Source organism: Balaenoptera physalus, assembly GCF_965194825.1.
Source record: "Balaenoptera physalus genome assembly, chromosome: 1".
Taxonomy (NCBI): Eukaryota; Metazoa; Chordata; class Mammalia; order Artiodactyla; family Balaenopteridae; genus Balaenoptera; species Balaenoptera physalus.
In genome coordinates this window covers 83,717,511-83,744,904 of record NC_138882.1, presented here as the reverse complement: position 1 = coordinate 83,744,904, position 27,394 = coordinate 83,717,511, and the positions used below count along the sequence as shown (strand labels likewise).

The 27,394-nt window shown below is 50.5% G+C and overlaps 1 protein-coding gene across 5 annotated transcripts in view; it reads right to left on the bottom strand.

Moving 5' to 3' along the window:
- The window catches only part of KCNN3 (potassium calcium-activated channel subfamily N member 3), a 192,747-nt gene that overhangs the window by 114,340 nt on the left and 51,013 nt on the right, over positions 1 to 27,394 (bottom strand). For all 5 annotated transcript variants that reach the window (XM_082435569.1, XM_082435567.1, XM_082435565.1 and 2 more), the window contains exon 2: positions 15,367 to 15,462. In XM_082435569.1, the coding sequence (XP_082291695.1) occupies positions 15,367 to 15,456 (90 nt within the window). In that variant the 5' untranslated portion in view covers positions 15,457 to 15,462. The remainder of the gene's footprint in view (positions 1 to 15,366; positions 15,463 to 27,394) is intronic.

The following is a 27,394-nucleotide window of genomic DNA, read 5'->3' as shown; positions in this document are numbered from 1 at the left end:
CGTTTGCACCTTTCAAGCCCACTACAAACTGAGAAGTTCCCACGTCAGCCTTGGATGATATCGCTGCTCCTGCAGGTGACAGCCAGGCCTTGGGGACAGGAGCCCATTCTGCCAGCACTCCAGAAGGGTGGCCATTCCGCCACACCCCCTCCCCAATCCCACAGGTAGAGGAAGGACACGAACTCCCTGCCTGAGGGAGGCCGCTGGGGAGCCTGGGTTAGGGAACAATGAGAGAAGGGCAAAACTGTAAAATCCTGAGGTTCTTGTAAATCTCATCAGTGCAGTTAAACATCTAAGAAGATCCGACAGAACAAGACAAACTCGGGCTCCCCAGGAGGCCCGGGCTCCCAGTGGGGTCTTGTTCCGTTAACAAGATCACAGAACCTCAGATTCTGGAGGGGTATTTTTCCGTTCCTCTCCCTCTCAAACAAGAGTGTACCAGGTTGCTGTCGTCTTTATGTCTAAAGATCCCCCAAGGAAGGAGCTTTTCAATGTTTTCTCAAGGTCAATGCTATGCTTTAAAGTCAGAGTAGGTGCTTAAGCTTGCAGATTGGGTGGGTTTCCACCATAATCTCCACCAGTCCTCCCACCCCCAGCTCCACCTCTTGATCTTAATGCTGACTATTGATGGTTTCTAAATCTTAGGTAAAATGCTTTGCTAATGCAACCTGGGGATCAATTCTCTGGCCTCCCTGTCCCCCCCATCAGATTGCCATCCCTGAGCCCTTTCTGATGGACAGCTAGGGGCTGCTACCATTGTAGACAAGGATGCCTAATCTCTCCTGATCCTACTTGCCAGGTTCTGGGTCCAGCCTTTCTTTTTATTTTCACTTCTCACCACTGCCTTTATGGCCAACTGCACCTCTCCCATTCCCCAGAAGCCCTGAGCTTTCCCAGCTCTCCGCATCTGCTCCAGCAGGTCCCTTCCCCTAAAGCACCCCTCACCCCACCTGCGTCTGCGAAACTCTGCCCAGCTTTCAAGGCCCATCTCAAATGCCCGGGAGGCAGAGGCCTTGTTCCCACCCATGAGGAAGGCCTTGCTCTACCCACCGCACCTGCGCTCCCAGCACCTGGCAGCCAAGGCCCGTGAGTATTCGAGTGCTTATCTCCCCATTAGATCCCAAGCCCGTTTAGGGCAGGGACCTTGCAGTCCACATGGTGCCAGGCTCAGAACAGGACCTTCAATAGCTCCGTGTCAGATGAATTAATCACCTTTTGTCCAGTCCTCAGGGGAGGTGGAGAGCGGTTGCTATTTCTAACAGCAGCAGGAAGACAAATATGGCCCTGCCCACCCCCCCTTCATCCCCCACCATTCCACACACACCAAGGGGTGGTCATTTCTCTTTGCTCTCACATCAATAAGGTTTCTAGCACATTCTAGCAAGAGGCACCAGAGAGAGCTGGGAGGAGTCTTGGAGAGCACTTAGGTCCCCGCCCTGGTTGCACAAATGGGGGACCTGAGGGCCACGAGGGGCAGGGCCAGCGGGCACTCACACAGCAGACTGGTGTCAGGGATGTACCTGTCTCCCCAGCCAGTCTCCCACGGAGCTGCCTCGGGGTACTGAGCTCAGAGGCTGTGGCTGCTCTGCACCGGGTGATGGCTCCACCACGGCTGGTCACTGATCTCTGGTTGTGGCTGTGAGCAGTGCAGCCACAGGTCGGCAGTCGCAGCCAAGTCCAGCTGCTGCAGTGAGAGTGGCTTCAGGAACGTTGGAGCCCCAGGGGCATGTGGCTGTCCGGCAACACTCTCCTGTGACACAGCCTGCTGGGGCAGCGTTGTGACAACCCAATCCTGCCAGGTGGCCAAGCGCCCACCTCACCCTTTCATTCACAGACCATGAGCAGCACAGAGGCAGGGTCCACTCGGCAGCTCACAGCTCTATCCCGCACCAGAGCGGCACTCAGTAAACACTTATACGATGTGCTTGCACAGCCGGACTTATTTGGCGGGTGGGTTAGGAGGGAGCATAAAACCACAGCCTATGGGGAGGCCACAGAATATTTAGAATGAGAAAGATTTGCAAAGCCTTGAATTTCTTCTTCTCCATTCCTCCTGCCTTTAATCCAACAAAAGGAAGTTTACTTCCCCAGATTCCATTTCTGGTTCCACATTTGTATCAATGGCTTGGATGAAGCTATCACAGTCAGGCTCATCAAATGTGGGAGGACAGGAAGCTGGGAGGGCCCCAAACATGGGCTGCTGAGTGAGATGCTAAAAGACCCGGACAGATTAGAACAAAGGGCTGAAACCAAACGAACTCAGGGAAAAGGAACAGAGGCAAACGACAGGTGCAGCTCTCGTCCCCAAAAGGCAACTGGGCAAGCAAGGGTGGGAGATCAGGGGCAGGGGGTGAAGGCCTGTGGCTTGGCAGCTCTGTGAAGAAGACAGAGGGCTTTAAAAAACATTCCACTCAATGTGAACTAACAGGCTGCTGTGCAAGTCAGGGGCACTGGCTGTCTTTGGCTGCAGTAACGGAATGAGAAAGCAGGTAGGTGGTCCTCTGTCCTGAGCAGCTCGAACCCCTGGGCAGGTGCAGAGCAAGGGCACTGAGCAAAGCAGTGGGGACAGGACGGAGACAGGGCTCCTAACAGTGCCAGGGAAGCTGGGGATGTTTTGTGTGGGCAGGAGAAAACCCTGGGACGACCTGTGTCCAACCCAGGGGGGCTTGGGTATGAAGCTGTTGGCCCCTTACCACAGGGACAGTCAGCAGGAGGAGGAAAGAGGGATGGGGAAACTGAGGAGGCTGCTGAAGCCTGACCCACCCAGGCCACTGGCAGCCCAAGGCTCAGTGTCCAAAGGGAAGACCAGACGCAGCCCAGATAGGCGCTGGCTGGTCCCGAGGGCCAGGGGACTCTGGCAGGGAAGCAGGAACTAGCCTCTCATAAACCGGGGGGGTGGGGAGAGGGCAAAAAGGAACAAGACCCAGTATGGGGCCAGCCAGGCAGCCAGGGCTTCAGAGAAGGCTCTAGCCAAGCAGGGATCAGGAGGGGAGGCAGGGAAACCAAAGCATCATCCAGTCCTGATGGCTGGGAATGCTACCTGGGGTTGGCAAGCTCCCAGCTCCCTGAGGGTGCTGGACCTCATCCTTGGGGTAGGCCTGGGACCCAAGAGGAAGACAAGAGGGAAACCAGGGTAAGGAAGCGATTTCTAACATGCAGAGGAGCCACCCCAGGGCAGAACAGAGGCTGGAGGTCCCTCCTGGAGGTGCTGCTGGGGCTGAGGGCCCCGGGTGCTACTGTGGGGTTTCTGTTCTGCCCTTGGCTTCGTCATGTGCGCCCTTGCCCTGTTTTGGAGGGGAGGCCCCATGGCTGTGCCCAAATTCCAAGCAGCCTTCTGGTACTGCAGGAACTAGGGGCAGGAGAGACAGACCAAGGATGGAGCTCTCCCCCCAAGTGAAGCCTAACAGGCTTAGAGACAGCCCACTTGAGTCCAGCTCTGCCTGTCACCAGGCACATGACCTTGGCCACATCACTCACCTTCTTAGGCCTCAGTTGTCTTATCTATAAAACAGGGATAGTAACAGAATTCACCTCACAGGACTGACATGAGGATCCATTGAGATCATAAAGGGCACAATTCCCGGCACATATGAGATCAAAAATAGAGCCTGTCATTATTATCATTTGTGGAGTTACAAACCTTTGTGCAGATCTAAACTTGGAATCAGAACCTGGGCCTGTGATATGAGGATGTCGGGACAGGGTGAAGGCAAGTTCGCGGGATGCTGGTAGGGGGCGGTGTATGAAAAAAGTCCACCATACTCAGAGGGGCACCCACACCCACGAGCCATCAGGTGACTGAAGGTTACATAAAAATGACAAAGTCAGTTCTGGAGATGGATGGAGGTGATGGTGGCACAACAACATGGATGAACTTAACCACTGAACTGTATGTGTAAAAATGGTTAAAATGGTAAAATTTTACATGATATACATTTACAATAATTTAAAAAAATTTTTAATGGCAAAGTCACAACTTGGCCCCAGGTCTACTGACCACAAGCCCAGGGTCCCTCCCACCCACCCACCAGGTTTGTATTGGTGATATGTTCAGAGGAAATGGAATTCTGCTGGATTGAATTGTATTGAATACTTTAATTCAAAGATAAACTCGGCACAGTTCATCTCTTTTCCAATTATTGGGTTTGGGAGAATTTGAGCAGTGGTGATTTTGCCATCTTTTCTCTTAAAAACAAAAAGATGTGACTTCAGCTTCCTGCTGAACAGAGACTAGAATTATCAGAATTTTCTTGGTCCTATAATGCAATGAAAATGGTAAGGAAGTCTCCAAACACTAAAAATTCTACCATGCCTTCCAATTTCCCAAATCCTCAGAGAGTCAATTATCTTTAGCCCAGATTTAGAATCATCACACTCCCACTACGTACAACCCCCTTTATTGGCACAGCAGGGATAGTCACCCAGACGATTAAGAGAAAGCATGGCCCTTGCAGAGCTTATAACTGAGCACGATGTTTCTTAATCAGGAGAAAGCCCTGGAACCCTGTGGTGCTTTCCAAACACACACCCCCAGGCAGTGGGGTTCACTAGATTGCACAGGGGATCTGATGGAAAATGGAAGAGATCATCACTTGAAAATAGTAACAACAACAATACAAAATAGAATGAATTAACTCTGAAAAAGTCACGGACAGTACACATCGGCACTCTCAGGGAAATAGAATTAAGCTGAACACTCGCTCCCCAGTGACTCTGAAGAAATGGGAGTTTGTATTCATGGAAGGAAGCTGGAACTGAGCGCTGAGGAAGGGAACATGGTCACTGACTTTAATTATCCTAAAAGCTTTACTATGTCTGACCAGATTATATTTGTAAGAGACTTAAGAGGAGTCACCTTTAAACTTTAGGATGTTGGAGCCAAAGAACTGTTCTTTTGATTGTTTGCTATTTCAAGTTCAAGGCTATATTAAGGGGACAGCCAGCTCCCTTTCTGGGCAGAGAAGCAAGGCAGTTAGGAGAAGGGACAGTCTGCTGGGACAGTCCCGCATGAGGGCCTCCTGAATGCAAACTCTATCAGTTCTTGTTATCAAAAACCATTCATAGCTACTCTCCCTACATTTTTGTCTCCTTGTCACTGAGCATCCTTCAGGCATGGAATCCTGGATACAGTCAGAGGCCCCAGAGATCATCTGATCCAATCTGCCTACTTTACAGATGACAAAACTCAGGTTGAGAGAGAAGTAGCTCATCCAAGCTCGCACAGTGATTGGTACCACCGACAGACCAGGCCACAGGTCCCTCGCACCTTGTAAAGGGGGCAGAGGCTTGCTAGGTGGAAGCGCCTTGGATGGGGCAGGCACTCGGGCTGTTTTTCTCAACCCTGTCATTCACTTAGCTGCCCATGTTGGACGGTGATCTCTTGTATCCCTGAATTACAGCAGAAGCTTCTTGAGAAGCTTCCTTGGCCCCCCTCGCTTCCCAAGGTGAGGACGGTGTGTGGTTTCCAAGGTAACACACAGCTTGGTGGATTCAGCCTCCCAGCACCACCTCATCCGGCACCAGCAGGGGAGGAGGAGTGGGAGGTGAGGTGACACCACCTCCCCATTTACAAACACTGATTCCTCCCGAAACCAGTTTCCCCTCTGTCCCCCTGCCAGGGTTCAGGGTAGAGGACACCCCTGACATCCTGGAGTCCTGGAGCTGAGGAAGCTTCTGGAGGACTTGGCAAGAGGCAATTGCCTGGAAGTGAATGGAGCCGCAGGCAGCTGACTCCGGAAGTCTGGGACCGGCCCTCCCGGCTGGGGCAAGTCTTAACATGCCCAGGGCAACAGTTTTCACACCTGTTAACAGACACAGCACATGCCCTGTCAAGAAGCATGACACAGGATGACATTTCCAACTGACAAAACGGAAAGTCAACACAGGCAGCTGAGAAACAGCCTTGCTGCTCCCCCAGGCACGCCAGCCCCGTGGGCTCTGGGCCCCGGAGAGAGCAGCGGGAGGCCATCACCCCTAGGGAAGGGGCAACATGGCAGGAAAGCCCTCTCTGGGGCAGAAAGGGTTAAAGCCAAGTGTTCAAATATTTAGCAAATAAAACCAAAATGTCACACAGAGACTGCCAGGGCTGACGTGGTAACCATGGCAATCCATGGCCAGCCACAGATCTGAGAGTGTAGAGGCTCTGGGACTGAGGCCTGGGACGAGACAGGATGAGAGGATGGTGGGGAGGGTCACAGAGGGCATGGCCAGCCCAGCTCACAGGGCGCAGCCCGCTGAGACCCTTGACCCCTCACGATGCACAAGCCAGAGCTGTGGACTTCACGCCAGTCTCTCAGTCTTACAGAGACTCAGTTTTCTCTTCTATGGAGCGAGGGGAATAAATCGGCCTGTCTGCCCCTCAGGCTTGTTGTTCATTCATTTGGTTACACTTATTGAATCCCTGCTATGTGCTGCGTGCTCTTGGCTGTGCGACAGAGCAGTGAATCCAAGTCAGCCTCCACCACCATGGACATACGGCCGGAGCGGGTGCAGGTGAGATACAGTGTCAGGGTCAGAGCCCATGTCCAGCCAACTCCTAGAAGGGGCGCCTTGCCCGGGGAGTGGGGGCAGCCAGAAGGGTTCCTAGCGGAGGAAGCATCTGTGCTGAACCCTAAAAGTCAAAGAGGTGAAGTCAGGCACGCAAGAGGTCTGACAATACATGTGAAAATACTCCCAAAACTACAAAGCACTAGACAAGATGACGTGACACCATCGTCACCGACGTGGTTGCTAATGCGTCATCCTCTCAGCTTTCTGTCTTTGGAGGGTAGTCTGACAAAGACTCATGGCATTTGAACTGAGCAGCTACTCACCCTCTCTTTCCTCCTTTCTCTCCAGCTGTACAGGTGCAGGTGGGCCAGTGGGAGGGCAGGCGGCGTCCTCAGCTGATGCACGGTGGCCTAGCCAGGCCCTGTCCCCTGGACACACCCCTCATTTCCAATTTCCCTCGTGTGCTGTCATCGGTCTAGGGAGTGTTCATTAGCGTGGAGTAGGAGATGGCTGTGAGCTCAGCAGAGGAGACCACCATCCAGAATTTTCCTGTCAAGCCCTGTGGTCCTGGAGCCACCCTGGGGGCCTAGAGTTCCCTCCTCCTCTCTGTGCAGCACACCTAGGTTGAGGAGCTCGTGTCCTCAGACCTAGCAGGCTGAGCGGGCCATCTGGAGGTCTTGGGACCTCAGGGGTCCCCAATCTGCTCAGCTCTAAAGGAGTCCCTGGGCCACTGGCCCATCTGTGAGCCCAGTGAAGGTGATTCAAATCCATCAGCCAACCAGCCAGGGACATCCTTAGGAAATGTCTGTCAGGGGCCTGCAAGGACAGAGACCCCAGCCCCACCAGGGTGAGGCAGCTGCCATCTCCCCTGCAGGACAGACACACCTTCCTTTCTCTTCTCTCTCATGTCCCTGAAATGCTCCAGGCCAGTTTCATCCCAAACACACACAAGGGCTCTGCTCCCGGTGAATACATGGCTTGGTTAAAGCCTCTTCTCTCCATGAGAGTTGCCTGGCCCACTGTGGCCACACGGTATTTCACACACACCTCATACCTTGGGGCTTATCAGCTTGGGTCACAGTGGATCAAGGTCTAGGACAAGCAGCTTCCAAAGGTAGGGACTGGGTCTGAATTATTTCTGGATTCTCAATGCCTGACACACAGTAGTCCTTACCTTACAGATAAGTTCAGGGTATGACTTGAGCCCACTTTCTTCTATAGGGAGAAGGGAGAGTGAGAGCACAGAGCAAGACTCAGCCTGAACCCTTGAGTCCGTTCCCTGATGGGAAGACGCGCCTGACTCATTTAGCAGTGGGCCCCCAAGGCAACTGGACCAGTGACACCTCCTGCATTCCAGATGCCCCTGTTCCTGTGACAGCAGGTTATACATGCCCAGGGGGACGCTCCAACCTACGGGACCATCATGCCGTGGCATGTGAGCCTTTTTACAATGTGAGCTGTCTCTTGAATATAATTTATGTGCTACACTTTGAAGTAATTTCCCTGCCAGCTGAGAACTCTATTGCTATTTAATAAAAATATCCACTTTTACACATCTAATAACTTAAAAGTCTCCCCTTTTATTGGTCTCCTATGTTTCAAGTTCATGAGCTTGAAGACCTCTATCTTGTCACTATAGTTATATTTCTGTCAGGTTTGAAGCAGACTAGAAGTCTCTGGAGGCCCACACCAGATCTTCATCTGATTGATGCTTTCTACTTTGAATATGGCCAATAAGTACAGACTGAAATTAATGATCTATAAGTTCCCATCCACACACTGGATGATGGGAGATCTGCCACTGCCTATGTCCTGTCCTAGGTTCACAGCAGTCCCTCCATTTGAATTAGACAAACATTAATTGAGCCATGCTATGTGCCAGGCACAGTCCTGCAGCCTCCTGACCCTGTAGCTTCATTAAGGACACCAAGGCTCGGCTCCACACCTCCAGGTGTGGGTGTGTCTGCACTTCCCACCCACCCCTCCCCATCCCCCCACCATGTCCCCCAGGCTCTGAGCCAGGGCACTTCCTCCCTGGGGCACTTGTTCCCTTCCCCTCCTGTGTGCTCCTGGACAAGAACCTGGCCCCTGGTTATTTCCTCTCCCTCTCAACTGGCTTCTTCCTGACAGCTGAGAGACATATGCAGTCTCTCCAGGCTACACAAGCAGACCAACATCCCTCCCTCAGCACTGTGTCCTCTCCAGCTGCCACTCTGCCTTCCCTCGATTCACAGTCAAACTTCTTAGAAGACTAGCCAGTATTCAGTGTCTCCATGTTCCTCACCTCCTACTTGGTCCTCCCTTCCCCTTCCACTGCCCTGTGACTGTCACTCCCAGTGACTGTGCTGAGGAAGGGCACAATGACCTTCCCACAGCCTGATGCAAAAGACCAGTGGGGTTCCCAACTCCTTGACCCCCCTGTGGCATAACTGACACTTCCTTCTCTGTCCCAGCTTTGTGACTCCCTCCCTTTGGAGTCTCCTCTGACCTCCCTGACTTTTCCATTCTCCTTTGCGGTCTCCTCTTCCTCTTCCCACTTCTCACTCGATGATGTCCCTCTGGGGACCTGTCCCATGCCTCCTCTCATCTCACTGCCCCCGGCTCATCTAGGCCTATCCTCTGCATCACTATCCTGGAGGCGGCTGGATGCCCAGCCCCCAAACCTCAACTTCCAAAACTAACCTGGTCATCATTCCCCACCTCAGCCTCCTTCTGCGGTTTCAACTATAATGAATGGCACTCCCAGCCACTGAGTTACCCAAGCAACTGCTGGACCCCTCCTTTCCCCACAGACAGTACCTCCAACCTAATAACTGACCAAGTCTGGTCAATTCCACTTGTTCAACATCTCTTATGCACAGTCTCTCCTGTCCTGGCTCTTGTCTTGCCCCTGATTCAGGGTGTCACCATCCCTCATCTCGACCATGGAAACATGCGTCTAATTAGTCTTCCTGCCTCTGAAATTGGCCCTTGCAACATTTGCCATGCTGCAGCTAAAATGCAAATCTGATCATCTCTCTCCCCTGCTTGAACTCCTTCCATGGTTCTCCCTGCTGCCCACAGGACAGTTCCAAAACTCTTCAGCAAGGCAGATGAGTTCCTGCTGGTCCTGCCATGCTCCAGAGTAGACCGGCCCCCACTGCCCAGGACCTTGTCCTGGAGGCGTTCTGAATGCACTATGCAGTTTCCCGTCTCAGGGCCTCTGTTTCTTTTGAGACTTCTGCCTGGGATATCCTTTCCATGCTGTCAGCCCGGCAAACACGTCCTCATTGAAGCTGAGGTGTTTTGCACGTATTATCTAATTTGATCTGCACAACAACCCTGTGGTGGGTACTATTATTAGTCCCATTTTGCAGAAAGGAAGTAGACTAAGAGGCATTCAGTAACTTGCTAAAGGCTACCATACATACTACAATGTGACAAAGAACATGATTTGAACCCAAGCTGGGCTACTCTAAAATCTGTGTTCTCAGCCTCCTTCTGTCCTGCCTTCCAGGATGGCACTAAAGACATTAGAGCCATGGATTCACTCACCATTGGCAACCCCCTGGAGAAGCAAAAGTTGTTTCAGTGTTTCCAGCACAGCGTACTGGGCCCCTGTACCAGGCTCTGCACAGAGCAGAACCTCGTTAAGTACACACTGAATGAATGAATGCACTAGATGGGTAAGAAGGGTAGAGGAGGGAGGATATCGGGGGAGCAATAAAGCGTTCAGTGTCTCACCGGTCAGAATGGCCATCATCAAAAAGTCTACAAATAATACATGCTGGAGAGGGTGTGGAGAAAAGGGAACCCTCCCACACTGTTGGTGGGAATGTAAATTGGTGCAGCCACTACAGAAAACAGAATGGAGCTTCCTTGAAAAACTAAAAATAGGGCTTCCCTGGTGGCGCAGTGGTTGAGAATCTGCCTGCCAATGCAGGAGACACGGGTTCGAGCCCTGGTCTGGGAAGATCCCACATGCTACGGAGCAACTAGGCCCGTGAGCCACAACTACTGAGCCTGTACTCTGGAGCCCACGAGCCACAACTACTGAGCCTGCGCGTCTGGAGCCTGTGCTCCGCAACAAGAGAGGCCACGATAGTGAGAGGACCGCGCACCGCGGTGAAGAGTGGCCCCCACTTGCTGCAACTAGAGAAAGCCCGCACACGGAAACGAAGACCCAATACAGCCAAAAATAAAATAAAATAAAAATAAATTAATTAAAAAAAAAAAACAAAACTAAAAATAGAGTTGCCATATGATCCAGCAATTCCACTCCTGGGCATATATCCAGAAAAGATGAATACTCTAATTCAAAAAGATACATGCACCCCAATGTTCATAGTGGCACTATTTACAATAGCCAAGACATGGAAGCAACCAAAGTGTCCATCAACAGATGAATGGATAAAGAAGATATTATATAGACACACAATGGAATACTAGTCAGCCATAAAAAAGAATGAAATAATGCCATTTGCAGCAACATGGATGGCCCTAGAGATTATCATACTAAGTGAAGTAAGTCAGAGAAAGACAAGTATCATATATCACTTATGTGTGGAATCTAAAATATGATACAAATGAACATATTTACAAAACAGAAACAGACTCACAGACATAGAAAACAAACTTACGGTTACCAAAGGGGGAATAAATTAGAAGTTTGAGATTAACAGATACACACCACTACATATAAACTGGATAAACAGTAAGGACCTACTTTACAGCTATACAGGGAAATATATTCAATATCCTGTAATAAACCATAATGGAAAAGAATCTAAAAAAGAATATATATATAACTGAATCACTTTGCTGTACACCTGAAACTAACACAACGCTGTAAATCAACTATACTTCAATAGAAAGAAAGAAAAGAAACAGAGAGAAAAGAGAAAAAACAAAGAGAGACAGAAAGAGGAAGCAAGGAAGGAAGGAAGGAAGGGAGAGAGGAAGGGAGGGAGGGAGTTACATGTTGAGCCGGGGTGTGCCGATGGCCCCTAAAACGTGAGTCTGCAGCCTGGGGAAAGGAGGTTTGCACTGCCGATCTGGGAGGTGCTGGCGATCGCCAAACCACAGGAGTAAATGGACTCTCCAAGGGGGAGTGCAGTTTTCAAAGTTTTGATAAATAACACAACAACCAATGCATTTTGCTTTTCATTTCTTTCCAGGACACGCTAGCCTGAGGAGAACAGATGCCCGGGCCTTTGAAGGCTCTGTGCTCCAAGATGCCAAGAGAAGAGGAGACCAAGGAGACACAGGGCAGCCATCCTCAAACGACAGGGGTTGCCTCATGGGAAACACAGGCACCTCTTTTCCCTGCTCCAGAAGAGAGGCGGGCTGAGTGGAATTTTCAGAGAGGCCCGTTTCCTCTCAGTGGAAGGGCAGACTTTCTAGAACTCACACTGCCCAGCCAGGGAGAGCCTCCCTCAAGAGACAGTGAGTCCCGGTGACAGGCCGGCCCACAGAGGCTGGAGGGGCCTCCTGCACTGGTGAGGGGTGCACCCCACTCCTGTCACCTCTGAGGACCTACCAAGCCTCAGGTGCATGACTCAGAGTCTTCTTTCTCAGAAACACAAGTTGTCCAAACTAATAACAAATACGAACACTATTCTAGAAGGTACTCCTAGCCTCCTGTGTGTGCTGGGCCAGGGCCAGGGGCCTGGATGTGAGCGACTGGGGCAGGGCTGGGGGGAGGTGGAGACACGGTCATCTGGTTCCTGCTAAAATTTAGCCAAGTGACCAGAAACTGGTGTTGATGAGGAAGTGGCGAGCATATCCTTAACACAAGCCCCTGACTTCACCCCACGGAGGAGAGGAGCCATACCCTCACCCTGCCCTACTTCCCAACAGATGAGCAGCAGCTGGCCTTTCCCTACTGAAGAGGTTTTCCAAGCATCCCCTCTGGATAAGCACTGGCAATCACGCTTGGGATAACCCTCCCACCACTCTCAGGAAGCAGGTCCCCCAGCCGGCGGGCACCAACCTCAATCAGACAATTACAGAATCAGGGTGGGGTGGGGTGGGGTGGGTGCTTAGGATCCCCAGTGAACAGATGTGGAAACTTGAGGCCCAAGACCACAGAGCTGAGTCATGGTCTAAAAGGCTTTGGAAACCAGATAGCTTGAATCCAGCACTCTTTCATTCAAAATATGCCCTGCAGACACCTGCTCTCTGTCAGACACCACGGGTCCCTGGAAATACAAAGATTAACAGCATCACTGTCCCTGAGAGTGGGGAAAAGGATACAGAACAGAAAATCACAGTATGGTCAGGTGAGTGCATACAAGGGTCCTGCTGACTGGCTGGGCCCAAACCGTTCCCATTTCCCTCTGGCAGGAGAAGGTCCCACTAGACCTTTCCAGAAGAAAGAACTTCACTGGACAGGTAAGAGACACAGAGGGAGCCAGGTTCTGGTGACTCCCCACATGACGGTGGGTCAGGTAGGATAAGGGGCTGGGCGGTGGGAGCTGAGAGTGGAGGCAGGGCCGGGCCAGAGCAGGGAGGAAGTCCAACCACCCGCCAGTACCGGGAAGTTGTGACAGTAACCATCTGGTGGGCACAGCTTGTACATGGACGAGGTCCAGCTGGAAGCAGTGGGACAGAGGTCACAGGAAAGAGACCAGTTTCCATTTCATGAAGGCCCACTCTGTACTGTCAACTGTTACCCCCCTGCTAATGAGTTCAGCAAGGTGGGTGATATGACTTCCATACTTCAGATGCGGAAACCGACGAGGCCCAGAGAAGTTGTTATTGGCTCAAGGTCATTCAGGCTGAAGTGTCTGAGCCAGGATTTAATGCCACTGACTTCACTTTGTTTCTCCAAACTGTGAGTGTCAGGCCAAGACAAGTGACTGAAAAGCATCCTCTGCTGCCTATAATTAGGGTGAAGCAGAGACTGGCTATGAGCTGAGGATGGACAAAGTGTGCCCAGCTAGGTGCTAGCCTATCAGCATCACGGCCCTGCCACCAGGCCAGAACTGAGGTCACAACTGCAGTTGGGTGGGATCAGGTCTGAGAGCCAAGGCTGCAAGCCCTGGGGGGAGGTGGGGCAGGACCCCAAGAGAATCAGAGGGAGGGATGTCTGGCTCTTCCAATCCCAATGCCTGGAGTGGAAAGCAGCAGCAGTCAGGCTGAATGGAACCGTCGTGCGGGCGTGAGGCTGAGATCAGCTCCTCTCCCCTCCCTCAAGCCTGGATCACAGATGAGTTCATGACTCTGTCTTTTTCTCTGGCCTGTGCAACCCCTCTGCACAGGTCAAGGTGACACATAGTAGTATAGACGCCCTCTAGGTGAGGGTTCAGGGGCTCAGAGAAGTTGAGGAGATACATGGGTCCCACAGCTGGTTTGGGGTGGGGTGAACCCAGCCGGGAGCCCCGACTGTGACTCATGGTCCTGTCTCTGTTCCTTGCCCGTTCCTCCTGCCTGTACTCCTGGCTCCTTTCTGGGGTTGACTGGACCACGGTCTGGGTTAAAGCCCACCTGCATTGTCCAGGTCAGACCCCAGGAAGGAAGCTGCTTGGTGGCGTCTGGGACTCTCAGCCTTCAGAGCACAACCTCAGTCCCCGCACCTGTGACCCCCCAGAGATTAAAGAGTCCCCACCTTCTAGATTAGTGTCCTCTGGTCATCAACAGAGTGGAGGTAAGGTGGCCTGGAGCCAGGGCTCCAACCCCGAGGCCAGCCGCAGAGGTCCCTGACACCCAGCGGCAAAGCAGAGCCCCTCCAGGAGCAGGAGGCACTGGCCCGTCTCTGCCTGTGCAGCCACTCGGCCCAGAAACGCTGAGTGACAAAAGCGATGAGATTTGAAGTGTTTTACAGTTTACAGAGCTCGCTCATACACTCCCCATTCATCCTCACAACAACCCATAAATGGTAGGATAAAACCCCCCATGTTCCAGACGAGGAAGAGTTCACATGTTCCAGTCCAGAAAGGTCTCAGGGCTGGCCAAAGACAAGCTGTAAGAACAGGTCATGGGCGAGACTCGGCCCCAGCTTTTCTGACTCTGAGTTCTGGTCTTTGTCAATTTCTTGCCTGCTGCCCAGATGTGGATCTATCTGTGCTCCTCCAGCCAAATGACGGGAGTTATATTTAGATGCGTATGCATGTGAGAAAAAACATCTGGATACTTCAGAACTACCCAGGGTCCCAGCAGAGCAGGTCAGCCCGAAGGGCCCAGTGAGAGGGAGACCCATTGTCATGAGAAGATGCTACAGATCTGCTCACTCCTGCCTGCCCTTCCCAGCCCAGGTCGAACCATCCTCCCTACATTGGCCAAACTGGAGTGCACCCCAGAGGTTAAGCCAATATTTCTCTGGGTGCCAAGTGACTCCTGGGCAGCAAGAAACAGAGGCCCCCTCAACTACAGCAGGTTCTATTCTATCTAGAAAATGACTCCTCCCTGGCAGAGTCCAGTGGGGGTAAAGTCTACACCAGTCAGAAATACAGATTCCCGGTGGCATCTGGTGCAGTGTGTGTGTATGTGTGTGTGTGTATGCAGGGGCACGGGAGGCAGGTCTGTTTCACCTGGGGGATTCAGTGGCTCAAGTTCAGAGAGGATCCAGCAAGAGATAGAAAGGGCAAAGCAAGTCTCACAGTAGAATGGTGCAAAATGAAGATTCTAAGCAGGACTGCCCCCCAAATCATGAAGTCGTGTTTGCCTCTGGGATCCCCACTTGAAGATAATGTCACTGTTGTTCTAAAGCCACAGGGCAGCCTCACAATTCCCTCTCCCACGAGGGTCCAAACCAAAAGAGAAGATCCACAATCTCAGATACCTTTTGGTGAAATCACCCAAGTAGCTACTGAAAGGGTGGGTTTGGGAGTGGGGACGGGCTCAGCCTGGAGCAAAGGAATAGCCCCTGCATGAAGGGGTGTGGGCGAGGGCACCTACCTGGACTTCACGTGTGTGATAGGCGATGATCAAACCCAAAAGGATGATGGTGGACAGACTGATAAGGCATTTCAGGGCCAACGAAAACATGGAATCCTGCAGGAGAAAGGGAAAGAGAGGATTAGGGAAATCCGGGATGGAGCATCTTAATTTTACTCTGAGGCTGTGTTAAGGGGTTGGGGTGAGGGGAAGTGAAGGCAAAGGAAAGACTGTCACCAGCGCCTCCTGGGAGCGGGATACAGCACAAAGTTAGCCTGAGCCCCGAAAGTACCTTGGGCTGGGCCCTGGGCCGGCTCCGTCTCAGCAGCTGCCCTCTGAGCCTCTGTTTTCTAGGGTTAAATCATATTTGCATTCCTGCGATGAACCCTGCTTGGGCGTGATGTATTCTGTTTGTTATACATGCCTAGATTCAGTTTGCTGATGTGTTGTTTAGAATATTTGCCTCCATGCTCATAAGTCATATGAACATAATTCTTTTCTATGCTGCTGTTATATGGTTTGGGCATCAATACTGTGCCAGCTTGAGCCTCTCTTTTCTCTTAACAAACCTGAACCAGAGGATTCTGAGGTCCCTTCCATCTCTGACAATGCAGAGTTCTTTCAGGAATGAATGAGAATGTCCTGGCAGCAGCTCTCATCTCCCGTTTTAGGGCCAAGGGCGGGGAGGGAAGCGAGGGTGACAGAGGAGCTACTGGAAAGAGAAGGGGGCCGAGCACAGGAGCAGAGAGGGGTCCTGGGCAGGAGAAGGGCCCTGAGGGTCCCTCCAGCTGAGGCTGGGGGAGGCAGGATGGGCCACTTGGCCTTCACTGCAGTCCTCCAGCCCCAGGGCAGCTTAGGGGACCCACGTGGTTAGCAGCAAGAGCTCTGGGACCAGCTCACAGAATCCAAACCCTGACGTAGCCGCTTACTAGCCACGTAACCTCAGGCTGCTCACTCCATCTCTCTGTGCTCAATTGCCTCAGGCATCAGATGGGGATAACATCAGTACCTACCTCTCAGGGATGCTGTGAAGGATAAAGGCATTTGTCTATGTAAAGTGCCTAGCCCGGGGCCAGGCCCTGTGAGGGCTGGCTACTATCATCGACCTCACCTCCTCTACAGGGCTGGTGCCTCCTGGGCATTTGGAAGCCAGGGAGTAGAGGCAGCTCCCAGTCCCAAAGGAAGGCAGGAACACAGCCCTGAGCAAAGGTAGCAGAAAGCCAGGCAGTACCTCCAAGCACTGTGTTGTGGCCTCACGCATCCTGAGAGAGGCACGCCACATGAGAAGCAGCCCCCATGCTCCAGAATCATAACATGCCTGATGTCTGCAAAGCACCTCACAGTGTACAAGGTGGTTTCACATCTTGTTCTCATCCATCCTTGAGACAGCCCTTGGCCTCTAGCCCAGCTTTATAGATATTACAGGCAGAGGCTCAGAGGGGTGAGTGCCTCATGCCAGAGTTCAAAGCCAAGACCTCTGACTCTCAGCCTGACTCCCAGCCCAGAGCACTGCCCGCAAGCGCTCAGGACCACTCTCAATGGGAAACAGAGTAAAAATGTGAGAAGTGCCCATTTACACAGACCCAAATGACTACTTAAGACAATAATGGAAGGTATTTCGAAGGTGGGATATGATTAATTACCACGTGAAACCTACAATAGAGCTAGGGAGGGAGACATCACTGTCCAAGAAAGCAAGCTTTCAGAGACAGAGGGAGAGGTGGCTGAGATCTCCAGCATTAGGGGGTGTGTCCAATATGGCAGCCACTAGAGTCAGTGGAGGGCTTGGACTTAAACCCAGGGCTCCCAGATGCCCAAGTCCATGTTCTCAACCACCCTCTGCAGGCTGAGATGGAAAGAAAGCAGTTCTCCCTGGTGTCTGCCAATCTACCATTCATTTATTTGATATAGTTTTGGGGCCCACTCTGTGCCAGGCACAAGCTAGTGCCGGGGACCCAAGGGAGAACTAATGAAGGAGCTCATTCATTCTTTCTTTCTTTCATGACGATTTCAACAACTTCTCATTTCTTGAGCACCTGCTAGATGTCCAACAGTGTGCTAGATACTGCAGGATATTTATAGAGGGCCCCTGCCCACCAGAAGTTTCCAATCTGTCTTATACACAAACCCCAGCTTTCTACGCTGTGCAGGATCATCCAGCTGTGGGGAAAATTCTCCATTCTGCTCTGCCCAGAGACGATGGTCTAAGCATAATCCACTTTTCATTTAGCCTCTTGCATGTTCTACACTTAATGAAGAGCAGCCTGCAATCAGTTACTCAGTGCACATGCACAGAGGTGCCTTGGGGGGTATTCTGCTGCTCCAGTTAAGGGCCCAAAGGAAAACAAAACACTGTTCCAGCCTTCAGGAAGGTTCTACTCTTCGAAAGCACTATTGGATGCCTGAAACACCATCCAAACCACAAGACCTATTGGGGCTGAAGAGAGCAGGTGGTGAATTCAGGGACACTCAGACTCTTAGGACAAGACTACCTCCCTACAGGAATAACTGGGGACAGATCATGATGTTTTCGAGCCAGAAATGACCATAACTTTCTTCTCAAAGGGGTCTGACATCTGGGGAGCATCATGCCTCCCCAGGAAAGGGTTTGGGATCAGCTGCACATTTCAAACTCTAATTTATTTCTTTTGGCAGAAAGTAACTGAAATCAGAATCCAAGTCTATTTCCATCATTTTTAGAGGAAGAGGTGAAGGGAAAGGGGCCAGATGCTGTCTCCTCTCCTTTGAGCCTCTTCCTTTTGTTCTAAAACTCAAAGCCTTTACATAAGAGGCATCTCCACCTGCCTCTTGGTTTTGGCCAGTGAAACCTCATCGGCCAGCCCCAGCCCCATGGGGAGACGAGTGTGCACTGGATCAGTGGGAATGCTCACTACTTCACAGATTTCCTTGCATTCTCTATCACATGTCAACAAAAAATAAACCATCAACCATTTTTAATAGCAGGAAAATACGTCAAAGAAGTCTGGCTGGATTAGAAATGTTTTCCATTTGTTAAAATGTTGAATTATCATCTTTTCTTTGCTGTCTGAACTCCAGTGAAGCTTGAAATTGATATGGTTCTTTGGGTGATGGCAGCAACTCAGGGCTGGCTAATTAGCTGACGTACACCACATGTGTGTATGTACACACCCCTGCTCAGCCCCCACTCACTGCTATCCAAGGGCCAAAGGGACTCATAGGGCTGGAAGGGAGTCCCGTGGTCAACTGGTCAACACTTCTCCCCTGCAACTCAGAATTTTTCAGTAGAGTAATATCCTTAATACACAGGAATGCTTAAGAATTATATCCCAACAGATGAGAGTTGTTTTTTTAAAGCCATTTATTCCTAAATGCCCCAAAATATTAGAGTGGGTAAGTAAATTGGAGAATAGCCAGTGATGGAACACTATGTTGCCACTTAAAGCCACCTCTGCAGAGAATATTTGAAGATATCAGGAAAGGTTCATGATATAACATCAAGTCAAAAACCCAGCCCCCAAAACTGTAAATATGGTATATTTCCAATTATTTTTTAATTTTTTACTTTTTTAATGTAAAAAAAGACTGCAAATATATAGTGTCATTCTATAAAGTGTCAGGGTACTCAACTGTATTACCTCTGATGATCTGAGTACAATAGGTGCTTAATAAGTGCTTCTTGAAACTACTTAATAATAGTACTTTTATTTTTACCTAACATTTATTAAGTATTGACTACATACCAGGTCCCAGACTATGCCTTCTATACAGATTACTTCGCATTCTCACCCTACAGATGAGGTCATAATGTCTCCATTTTACTGATTAAAAAACAAAACAAAACAAAACTGAGGGTCATAGAGACAAAGTGACTTTTCCAAGGTCATACAGCTAGCCCAGACTTTAGCTATATATCAGATTTTTTTATATACCACGCTTCCCCCCTGCCTTCAAAATGAACTAGGCTCCCGTGTGAGATGGTGAGTTCCTGTCATCTTAGTAGAGGCTGGCTACAGCCATCAGGGGTGCTGTAGAGGGGATTCCTAGCAGGGAAGGAGGGTGAACCACATTCCTGCAAGATGCCCCTATCCACGTGGTTCTGTTCTGCTCCAAGCCATGAGCCAGCCCTTCACAGATCTGTGACTTGTTGATGACAACAATCTGTTATAAAGCACTACTGTAGGGGCCTACCATGCAAGGTGGACATCGCCAACCCACTTTACAGAGGAGGAAACTGAGGCTCCAAGAAGTTACCTAACTTGTCCAAGGACATGGCCAACAGATGGCCAAGTCAGGATTGAAGAAGCCAGGATTTACTCCAGATCATCTACTTCCGGGTTCTGTGCCCTGCCTGTGCACCAACACCCCACCTGCCCGGCTGGTCAGGCCTTTCCAGCCTCCAATTTCTTCAGTGAGGCTTCTCAGAGCTGCTCTAGCCCTTCCTCCCCCGAGGCTGTGCAGACTGTGATGGAGTACGTTCCCAGCTTCTGAGCCAGCCATATAAATTGCTCTCCCAGCTGCCTTGTAGCTTCCAAAGACAAGCCAGAATTGTAATGATTACGGTAGATTTTCCAGAGGCTTTGAAGTTCTAAATGTATTATATTGTTTGGAACATTTGAAAATAACAGAAAACCATGCTTGCAGGCAGAGTCCTAGAGGGGCACTGAACAGAAGTGAAATATCAGGTAAAGATGTGCAGGTGCCTTCCCCAAAGTATGTGTGTGCATGTGTGTGTGTGTGTGTGTGTGCATATGTGATCCATTCATGATCTTTGTCACTGGCTGGAACCCCCAAAGGGGAAGAGGTAATATCATCTAAAGTCTGTATCTACTGAATTAAGATTTACGTTTTGTGCATTCGACTTGGGAAATAATTGATTTAGAGATCTTTTCAGTTTAATAAGGTCAACTTTTCCTTCAATTTCACGGAGAGGCTCCAAAATTGATTGACATTCAGCATCAGCTTAATACTGTGGCTCTGTAAGGGTTGTCCTAATTAGACACTCTTGCTAATTAACGCTATGCAAATTAAAACCAGCCCCTTATCCACTGGCCAGGAAGACTGCATTCGTGGTTGCTGGTCTCTGCGGAGACGGAGCTTCTTTCCTCAACCTGGTGCTTTCATACCAGCGCCAAGCCCCTGCCTTCCTCCTTCCTCTGCTCTCATCCTGCCTCTTTCTCATAATCTCTCATTCTCGTCCACTCTCCACACCTTTCACCCTGATGCTCATCTCTTAGCTCAGGCTCGTGGTCCCAGGTTGAGCTGCCTGATTTAAGTACACCCCTGGCTCTTCCTGGCATTCTCAGAGTGGCTGCCCAGCCTGGTTCCTACCAGAAGGCAGCTACCAGAATCCTATTTTGGTCACTCACGGTCCAGAGTGGAATCACTCAGACCCTCTGCGTCCTTGGATGTCCAACTTGCAAACAGGGGAAATAGGCAAAGCTGTCACGATGGGGTGGGAGGGTGGACCCTGGGGGCTTTAAAGGGCACCTGGACCTCCGACAGGCCTGAGGAGGGAGAAGTTCCAAGAAGCCAGGGTGCTTCATAACTAAGAGGTCTCTGGAGCTGGGCCCTGGGCTTGCCATCAGAGGGCCCAGAGGGTCTGGGCCTCTTCCACGGTAAATGCCTGGCTTTGGACAAGCTGCTTCATTCTTCTAGGCCTCAATACCCCCAGTACAATGAGACTCTTGGACCAAATAGTCCCTGAAGCCTAATGGCTGATGGCACTGGGCACACACTGGCCATGACACATACACAGGTCATAGGGACAGTCCCCATATTTCTTTCCTTTTTCTCCTTTTCTCAGGCATTTCATGATACATAAATACATGATATTTTACATGATATACATGATAAAATTGTGAGTGTGAAATAGTCAGCAACAAAACTCACTCATGCCAACTCCTCCTCAAATAGAACGAGATAGCTAACAAAGAAAATTACCATTGTCTCTTTCTAAATAACATGGGGTTTGGAACCAAAAGGCCAGAATTCAAGTCATATCTTTGCTGCTCACTAGCTATGTGACACTGGACCTGTCACTTAACCTCTCTGGGCCTCTGTTTCATTCTCTGCAAGCCAGATCTAATAGGACCAACTCTCACAGGTACTGGAGGATAAAATAAAATAATGCATATGAAAAAACTCATTCTTTTTTCACACACAAAAAAGCTCACATTCTCTTGTAGCCAAACACCCTTTCTCTTGCTGCACAGATATCAGTGCAGGTAAACTCAGCTGGTTCTCAGTCAGCGGCTGCTGAATGCACCTCCAATATCAGCATTTTAGGGTTGCAACGATTTACAAAGATGCTCCCACAGGCATTTCAGAAAGACAGCTTTGGCATCCTGCAATGGGCCAAACATTCATTCACTCATCCATTCACACTATAAATATTTATATAGAGCACTTAACTATGCCCAGGCCCTGTGCTGGGTACTTGCAAAATGCCAGGGATTCCCCCACTCCATCCACCCCCAGTCCGCTGAGCCTGAATCCCACCTGGCAGACAAAGGACAGATGAGTAGGGCCTGGAAGAAATGGGCAGGAAGCCCAGGCTGAGAGAAAAGAGCTACAAGTAGCTCCTTGAATGACCAGGACCAGAAGAGGCGACCCTAGAGAGGCAGCTGAACCCGAACTGACCCTACATCCTGAATGTGAAGTGAGGAATATAGACTAACCCAAGGCCAAAGGAGCTTCAGAGAGTACCTTCTCCCCAAAGATGCTGTTTGCTAAGGATGCAGGCTCTCTGTGCAGACAAGGAGGGCATGAGACCTTCTTCTGCTCAACGCCCACCAGGGCTGAACATCAGCCTGGGTACTGGAGACCAAGCTCCAGGCACCTTCCACCTTCCTGAGCTCTCTGTGTGGGTGTCTTTACCACATCCCAGGGGCTGTCTCTCACCGCCAAGATGGAAACCCCAGAAGGGCAGGATTTCAAATTTGTTTGTCCACTTCTACATCCTGGTACCTCAGACATTGTCCGGCACATAGCAGGTCAATAAGTATCAGTTGAATGCTGAATATTTGAATGAAGGGAACAAAATTTTGAGATGTGTCAAGCAGGTAGACACTTCCTTCCTGAACTCCCAAATACATTACAACTAAAGGGACATGATAAAAATAACAGCCTACATCTACTGTGCGCTTACCATTGCCAGGCGCTGTTGTAATTGCTTTAGATCCTCGGAACAACCCCATGCGAGGCCCAGGGAGGTTCCGTCACTTGCCTACCATCCCCAAGCAAGGACAAGGTAGAGGTCAGATTCCAACCCAGGCAGAAGTTAGACCCAAAGGTCTGTGCTCTCTCCACCCAGAGAGTCTCATGACACACGGGATGCCTGTCATCGGAACATCGCCTTCCATGCCCAGTCTTCCTGGGCAGGACTAATCTCTCCATCTCACCCCACTCTCTGATGAGGCCCCAGTCATGTCACCATTAAACTCCGGTCACTTAGTAGCATGACAGACAGTGAGCAGCCTGACGTCAGGGATGGGGATCTGCATCGTTGTTGCGAGTGCAGCCCAGACCAGGCCTGGTATGGGGCGGGCAGGCAGGAAATGTTTGTGGAGTGAAGGATGCCAGTGGTCTCAAAATGAAACTCATAAAGTCAAGTTGGCCTGGGCCATTTCTCTGTGGCCCTCCACTTTGTCACTCCCAGAAGGAGATGGAACCTGATGGCTGAGGGACATCATGCAGTTAACACAAGGGCATTCGGGTCTGAGCAGAGGGTGGCCTGGTAATGGTTAGTGAAACCAGCACAACAACCAGGACACCAATTAAGAAGGAATCATCCTCCCCAGGCCTCGGCTCTCCCGCTGTGCGATGCCCCAAGGAGGAAAAAATGGTCATTTGGGAGACCATGCTACCAAAATATCAAGTCAGATGGGTCACCCCTAAGGCCACAAACATAATTCCAATTAAGGAGATGATTTCCTTTACAAGGTCTGAGCAGAGGGGAAATGGCATATCATGAATTCTCTACTGCGCGCTTGCTTATAATTTATTTTCCTGCCCCACTTACAACATTGGCAAAGATTCCATGCAATTCAATCAAAATGTTTTATTATATACTTGCCATGTGCCAGGCACTGTGCTAAGCGTAGGAGGTAGGAATACACATGATGAGGTCTTTCTGAAGGCAGTTTGGGGCTTGCTGCTCCTAAAGTAGCCAAGAGCTGGCCTACTAGGACTCTTCCAACATGAAATAAGCACTTAACAAATGTTTGTTGGGTGAATGAATGTGGAAGGGTCAAACGTTTGAGCTATATACCAAGGCAAAATGAAACCAGAGGGAGGTTGAGTCTCCTCACCCCATCAGGAAGTATGCAGGTGGGAAGGATGCCCACCAGGCACCAACAGCCCAGGCCATTCTAGAACTGAGGGACCTTGACTCCCACCCCAGAATAATTAAATCAAATCTCTGCAGGTGAGGCCTGGACACTGACATTTAAAAAAATATTTCAGCGATTCAAATGTGCAGGCCAGGGATGAGAACTGCTGCTCTAGGGGCACAAGAAGTGCAGAAGGCTGGGGCTGACATCATAGCCTTGAGGAGACTCTGTCATATGCATAAGCAGTGGAGCTCCTTAGAGTTAAAAGGAAATGTAAAAGCCATCTAGTTAAATGGCTCATGACTCTCCTCTGTAAGATTCCTGGCATATGGTCATTCAGTCTCTGCTTGATTACCTCCAGGGACAGGGAACTCACTTCCTATCAAGGCAGCCTATCTCTATGTTGGAAAGGCTCTGACTTTTTCACAGATCTGGCTTCAGCTTTCTCAGGTGCTTAGCCCCCAGTAAAGCTAAACAAACAAATGCCTCTGTGAAGCCTCACTCTGATTTTGACATCATATGTGCCTATGCAAAAGTCCTCAATAAGTGAGCCCCTCCCCAAGACAAATACCAATAAAAATATAGACCCCAGGCCTGGAGGCACCCCTGGAGGTCAGCTCATCTCCACCCTTCACTCTACATGAGGACACTGAGGCCCAGTGGGGCTGGCTCGGCCCCTATCAAACACCAGCCTGTGTTGAAGCAAATCTTAGAACCTGGGTATTGTGTCCCCCAGGCTTATGCTCATGGGGTAGGCATCCCTGCCCACCCTGTCTCCCCTGTTTCTGAAGATATAACAACTCTAAATTTATCTGTTCTCCAAAAGCCTAGATCCCTATCCTGGAAGTCACCTCCAAACCTCTCACCTAGCCACTTTATTTCCTTCTCCAATAAACAATCTGCTCCTGATTACCTTTCATCCTCCTCTGCTTGTGGAATGTGAGCGCTCTTGGCCAGTCAGCAATTACATCACTCTTGTGGTGTCAAAAAGCCCATACAGCCTTCTCCAGCTTTGATGAATGCACACCTGTCACTATGCATCTCATTCTGAAGGTCCCAGTCCCTGCCATCATCTTGGGAGAAGCACATACTAAAGGTCTCTTGTCCTAGTCGCAACATGCATCCTGGCAACCTGGGGGGTCCTCAGTTACAGAAAACCACTTAATCTTTCTTCACCCCCCAGGTGTGGCAGAGCCCTGCCGGAAGGCTGCTCAGTTTGCCATCACCATGATGGGTTCTCCTTGCAAATATCCGCTGCTACCCTCACCAAGACCATGGTTCCCGTATTTCCTCCAACTTGCAGAGCCCCCCTTTTTTAATGTTCTAGAATGTTGGAGACAAATAACTGTGCTTTCTGGATGGCTTGCTTTGAAGTTGTTTTCTTTTCTCTTATTAAAACCTATCTGGCCCCCAAACCAATAAAACAGCAGGAAATCACTTTGCTCTGCAGAAGGCTGTGTGTGCACACTGGGTTCCCAGCTAGAACCAAACCAGCCCAGACAGGGCTTGACCCAGGACTGGGGTTCTCTCTCCCCATCCTGCCCCAGGACATACACCAGACTCCTGGATTCTCTGCAGGAGCTGTGGTCAACCAATTGCAATGAACTGGATAAATGCATCTTCAGATGGATAGAATCTGAAATAAGAATTCTCACCACCTGACAGCCACAGAGAAGCATGTGTTGGTTTTAAAAACACAAAGCAAGGCCTACAGACTACCCCCACCCTTCATCTCTCAGACTCATCACCCCCTCTCCCCAAGCTCTCTTCCCTCTTTTCACCCTCCAGCCCCTGCCTCTCTCCGCACCAGAGGCTGCTGCGGCGGCAGAAGCAACACCATGATCCCACCTACACCTTCCAACCTCATCAGAGGTTTCCACAGCCCACTTGTCTGCCCACTCCCAGCCTGGTGCCTAGAGGCAAGACCACTTCCATCCCCTCGCAGGGCACAATCAACCCCTGAGCCTGGCAATGTTTGGGCCAAGTGAAAATTTTAAGATGCCTAGAAATCACATATGGTGAGAAAAACAACCGCCTGGCAGGCTCCACAGACATCTCTGAAGGCTGGAGCTTCCCGGATAAGGAACAGCCCTGTCCTGTGTTTCCCCTGCCACGTTTCCAGGCTTTCCAGAGCAGCAGCCCGAGGACGGCATCACCCTCCTTCCACTTCCACACCCGCACTCCTGCCAGTAAACGTGAGACAGCAAGTCCTCCAACCCAACGCACAGACTCAGCTGGAAGGGGCCTCCTGGGCCGTCTAGTCCAACTCCCCCACTTTGCAGGCAAGGAAATGGGGGCCCAGAGAGGGGCTCTGTCCTAGCCAAGGCCACACAGCAGTAACAGAAAGGGCTAATCTTGCCCTGAGTCTTCTGAGGCCTGGGCCGGTGTTTTTCCCACGTCCGCACTCTGCCTGCCCATCAGTCGCACACTCCTGAAAGGGGCAGCACCCCTGTCGGATTCCTCTCCCACCCCTCTGCAAGTCCTCAGTTCACGTTTGGGGAATGAACGTTTCTTCTATGGCTCTCAAGGGCAAATCAGGAGAAATAATAATCACCTGGTCCAGGTTCTCCATCTTCTTTTTGCCTAAAACTCTAAAAGCTTAAACATAAATAAAGGGAAATGGTCTGGAAAAATAACCAGTTGGCATGGAACAATTGGCATTTCAGAGCTGCATCAGAAGTGGAAATACTGTTTTTCAGAAATTCAGCACAGCCATGAGTTGTTAACTCCTAGCCATTTGGCACAAGCTTTTCGATTGTTTGGATGTGATGGACGATGTTGATAGAAGTGGTGGAGACCAAACACGGCTATTAATAGGCTGAATGTGGCACTTTTATCTCTCTCTTTCTCACTCACTAGCTCTCTGGCACCAAACTGTTGCCAACCCGCCTACCTTTGGCTCTGAGGTGCCATCACTTCCAGCAACAGGGCACCACAGGAGCCGTGTCTCCTGCCCATGTCTGAGAAAATTCATCCTCGAGCCTAAAAGGCCAGGGCTGCCGGCCAACGTGGGCTGCTTGTGTGTGCAGAGCTTCAAGGGAATCACAAGGCCTGACGCTTCCTTGGGTGCAGTCCCCACCTCGCACAGAGCATGCAGTAGATCATCACAGCTTAGGGGAGTCAGGAAGCTCTCAATTCCCCCATGTATTTCTCTTATCCACCTCCTCCCTGCAAGAATTTGAGGCAACCCCGATCTCAAGGTTGGAGCACATCCACCCTACTTGGCCCAAGTCAGAACTGTTTCAATGCAGAAGGATCCCCACGGTTCCCTAAAGGATACTGCTTCTGGGAACTCTCTCCAGATTCAAACTCTACAAGGATTTACTGAGTACCTATGACATGTCAGTCTCTGAGCCCACTCATTTTCATATAGGATCGCACTTAATCCTTACAACAAGGAATTATTGTCCCCACTTGACAAATGAGGAAACTGAGGCACACAGTGATCACACAATTAGCTGAGATCACATGATTAGTAAAGGGAGGAGTCTTCTGATTCCGAGTTCAGGATTGGAGAGGACCCGGGCAAAGGCCCTGTTGGGAAGTGTGCCCTGCACTCTCCGTGGGTATGGTCACTTTGCTGCAGCTCTTCTGAAGCCTGAGCTGCTGGTTCTCTCCCTCTGAGCACCACGTGTTTCCCCAGCCCCAGAGCTCCTTGATCCTGGCCAGCTGTCCTCAACCTGCATTGGCTCACCCACCAGGGAAGCCATGGCAAAGATCACAGCTGGAATGGTTTG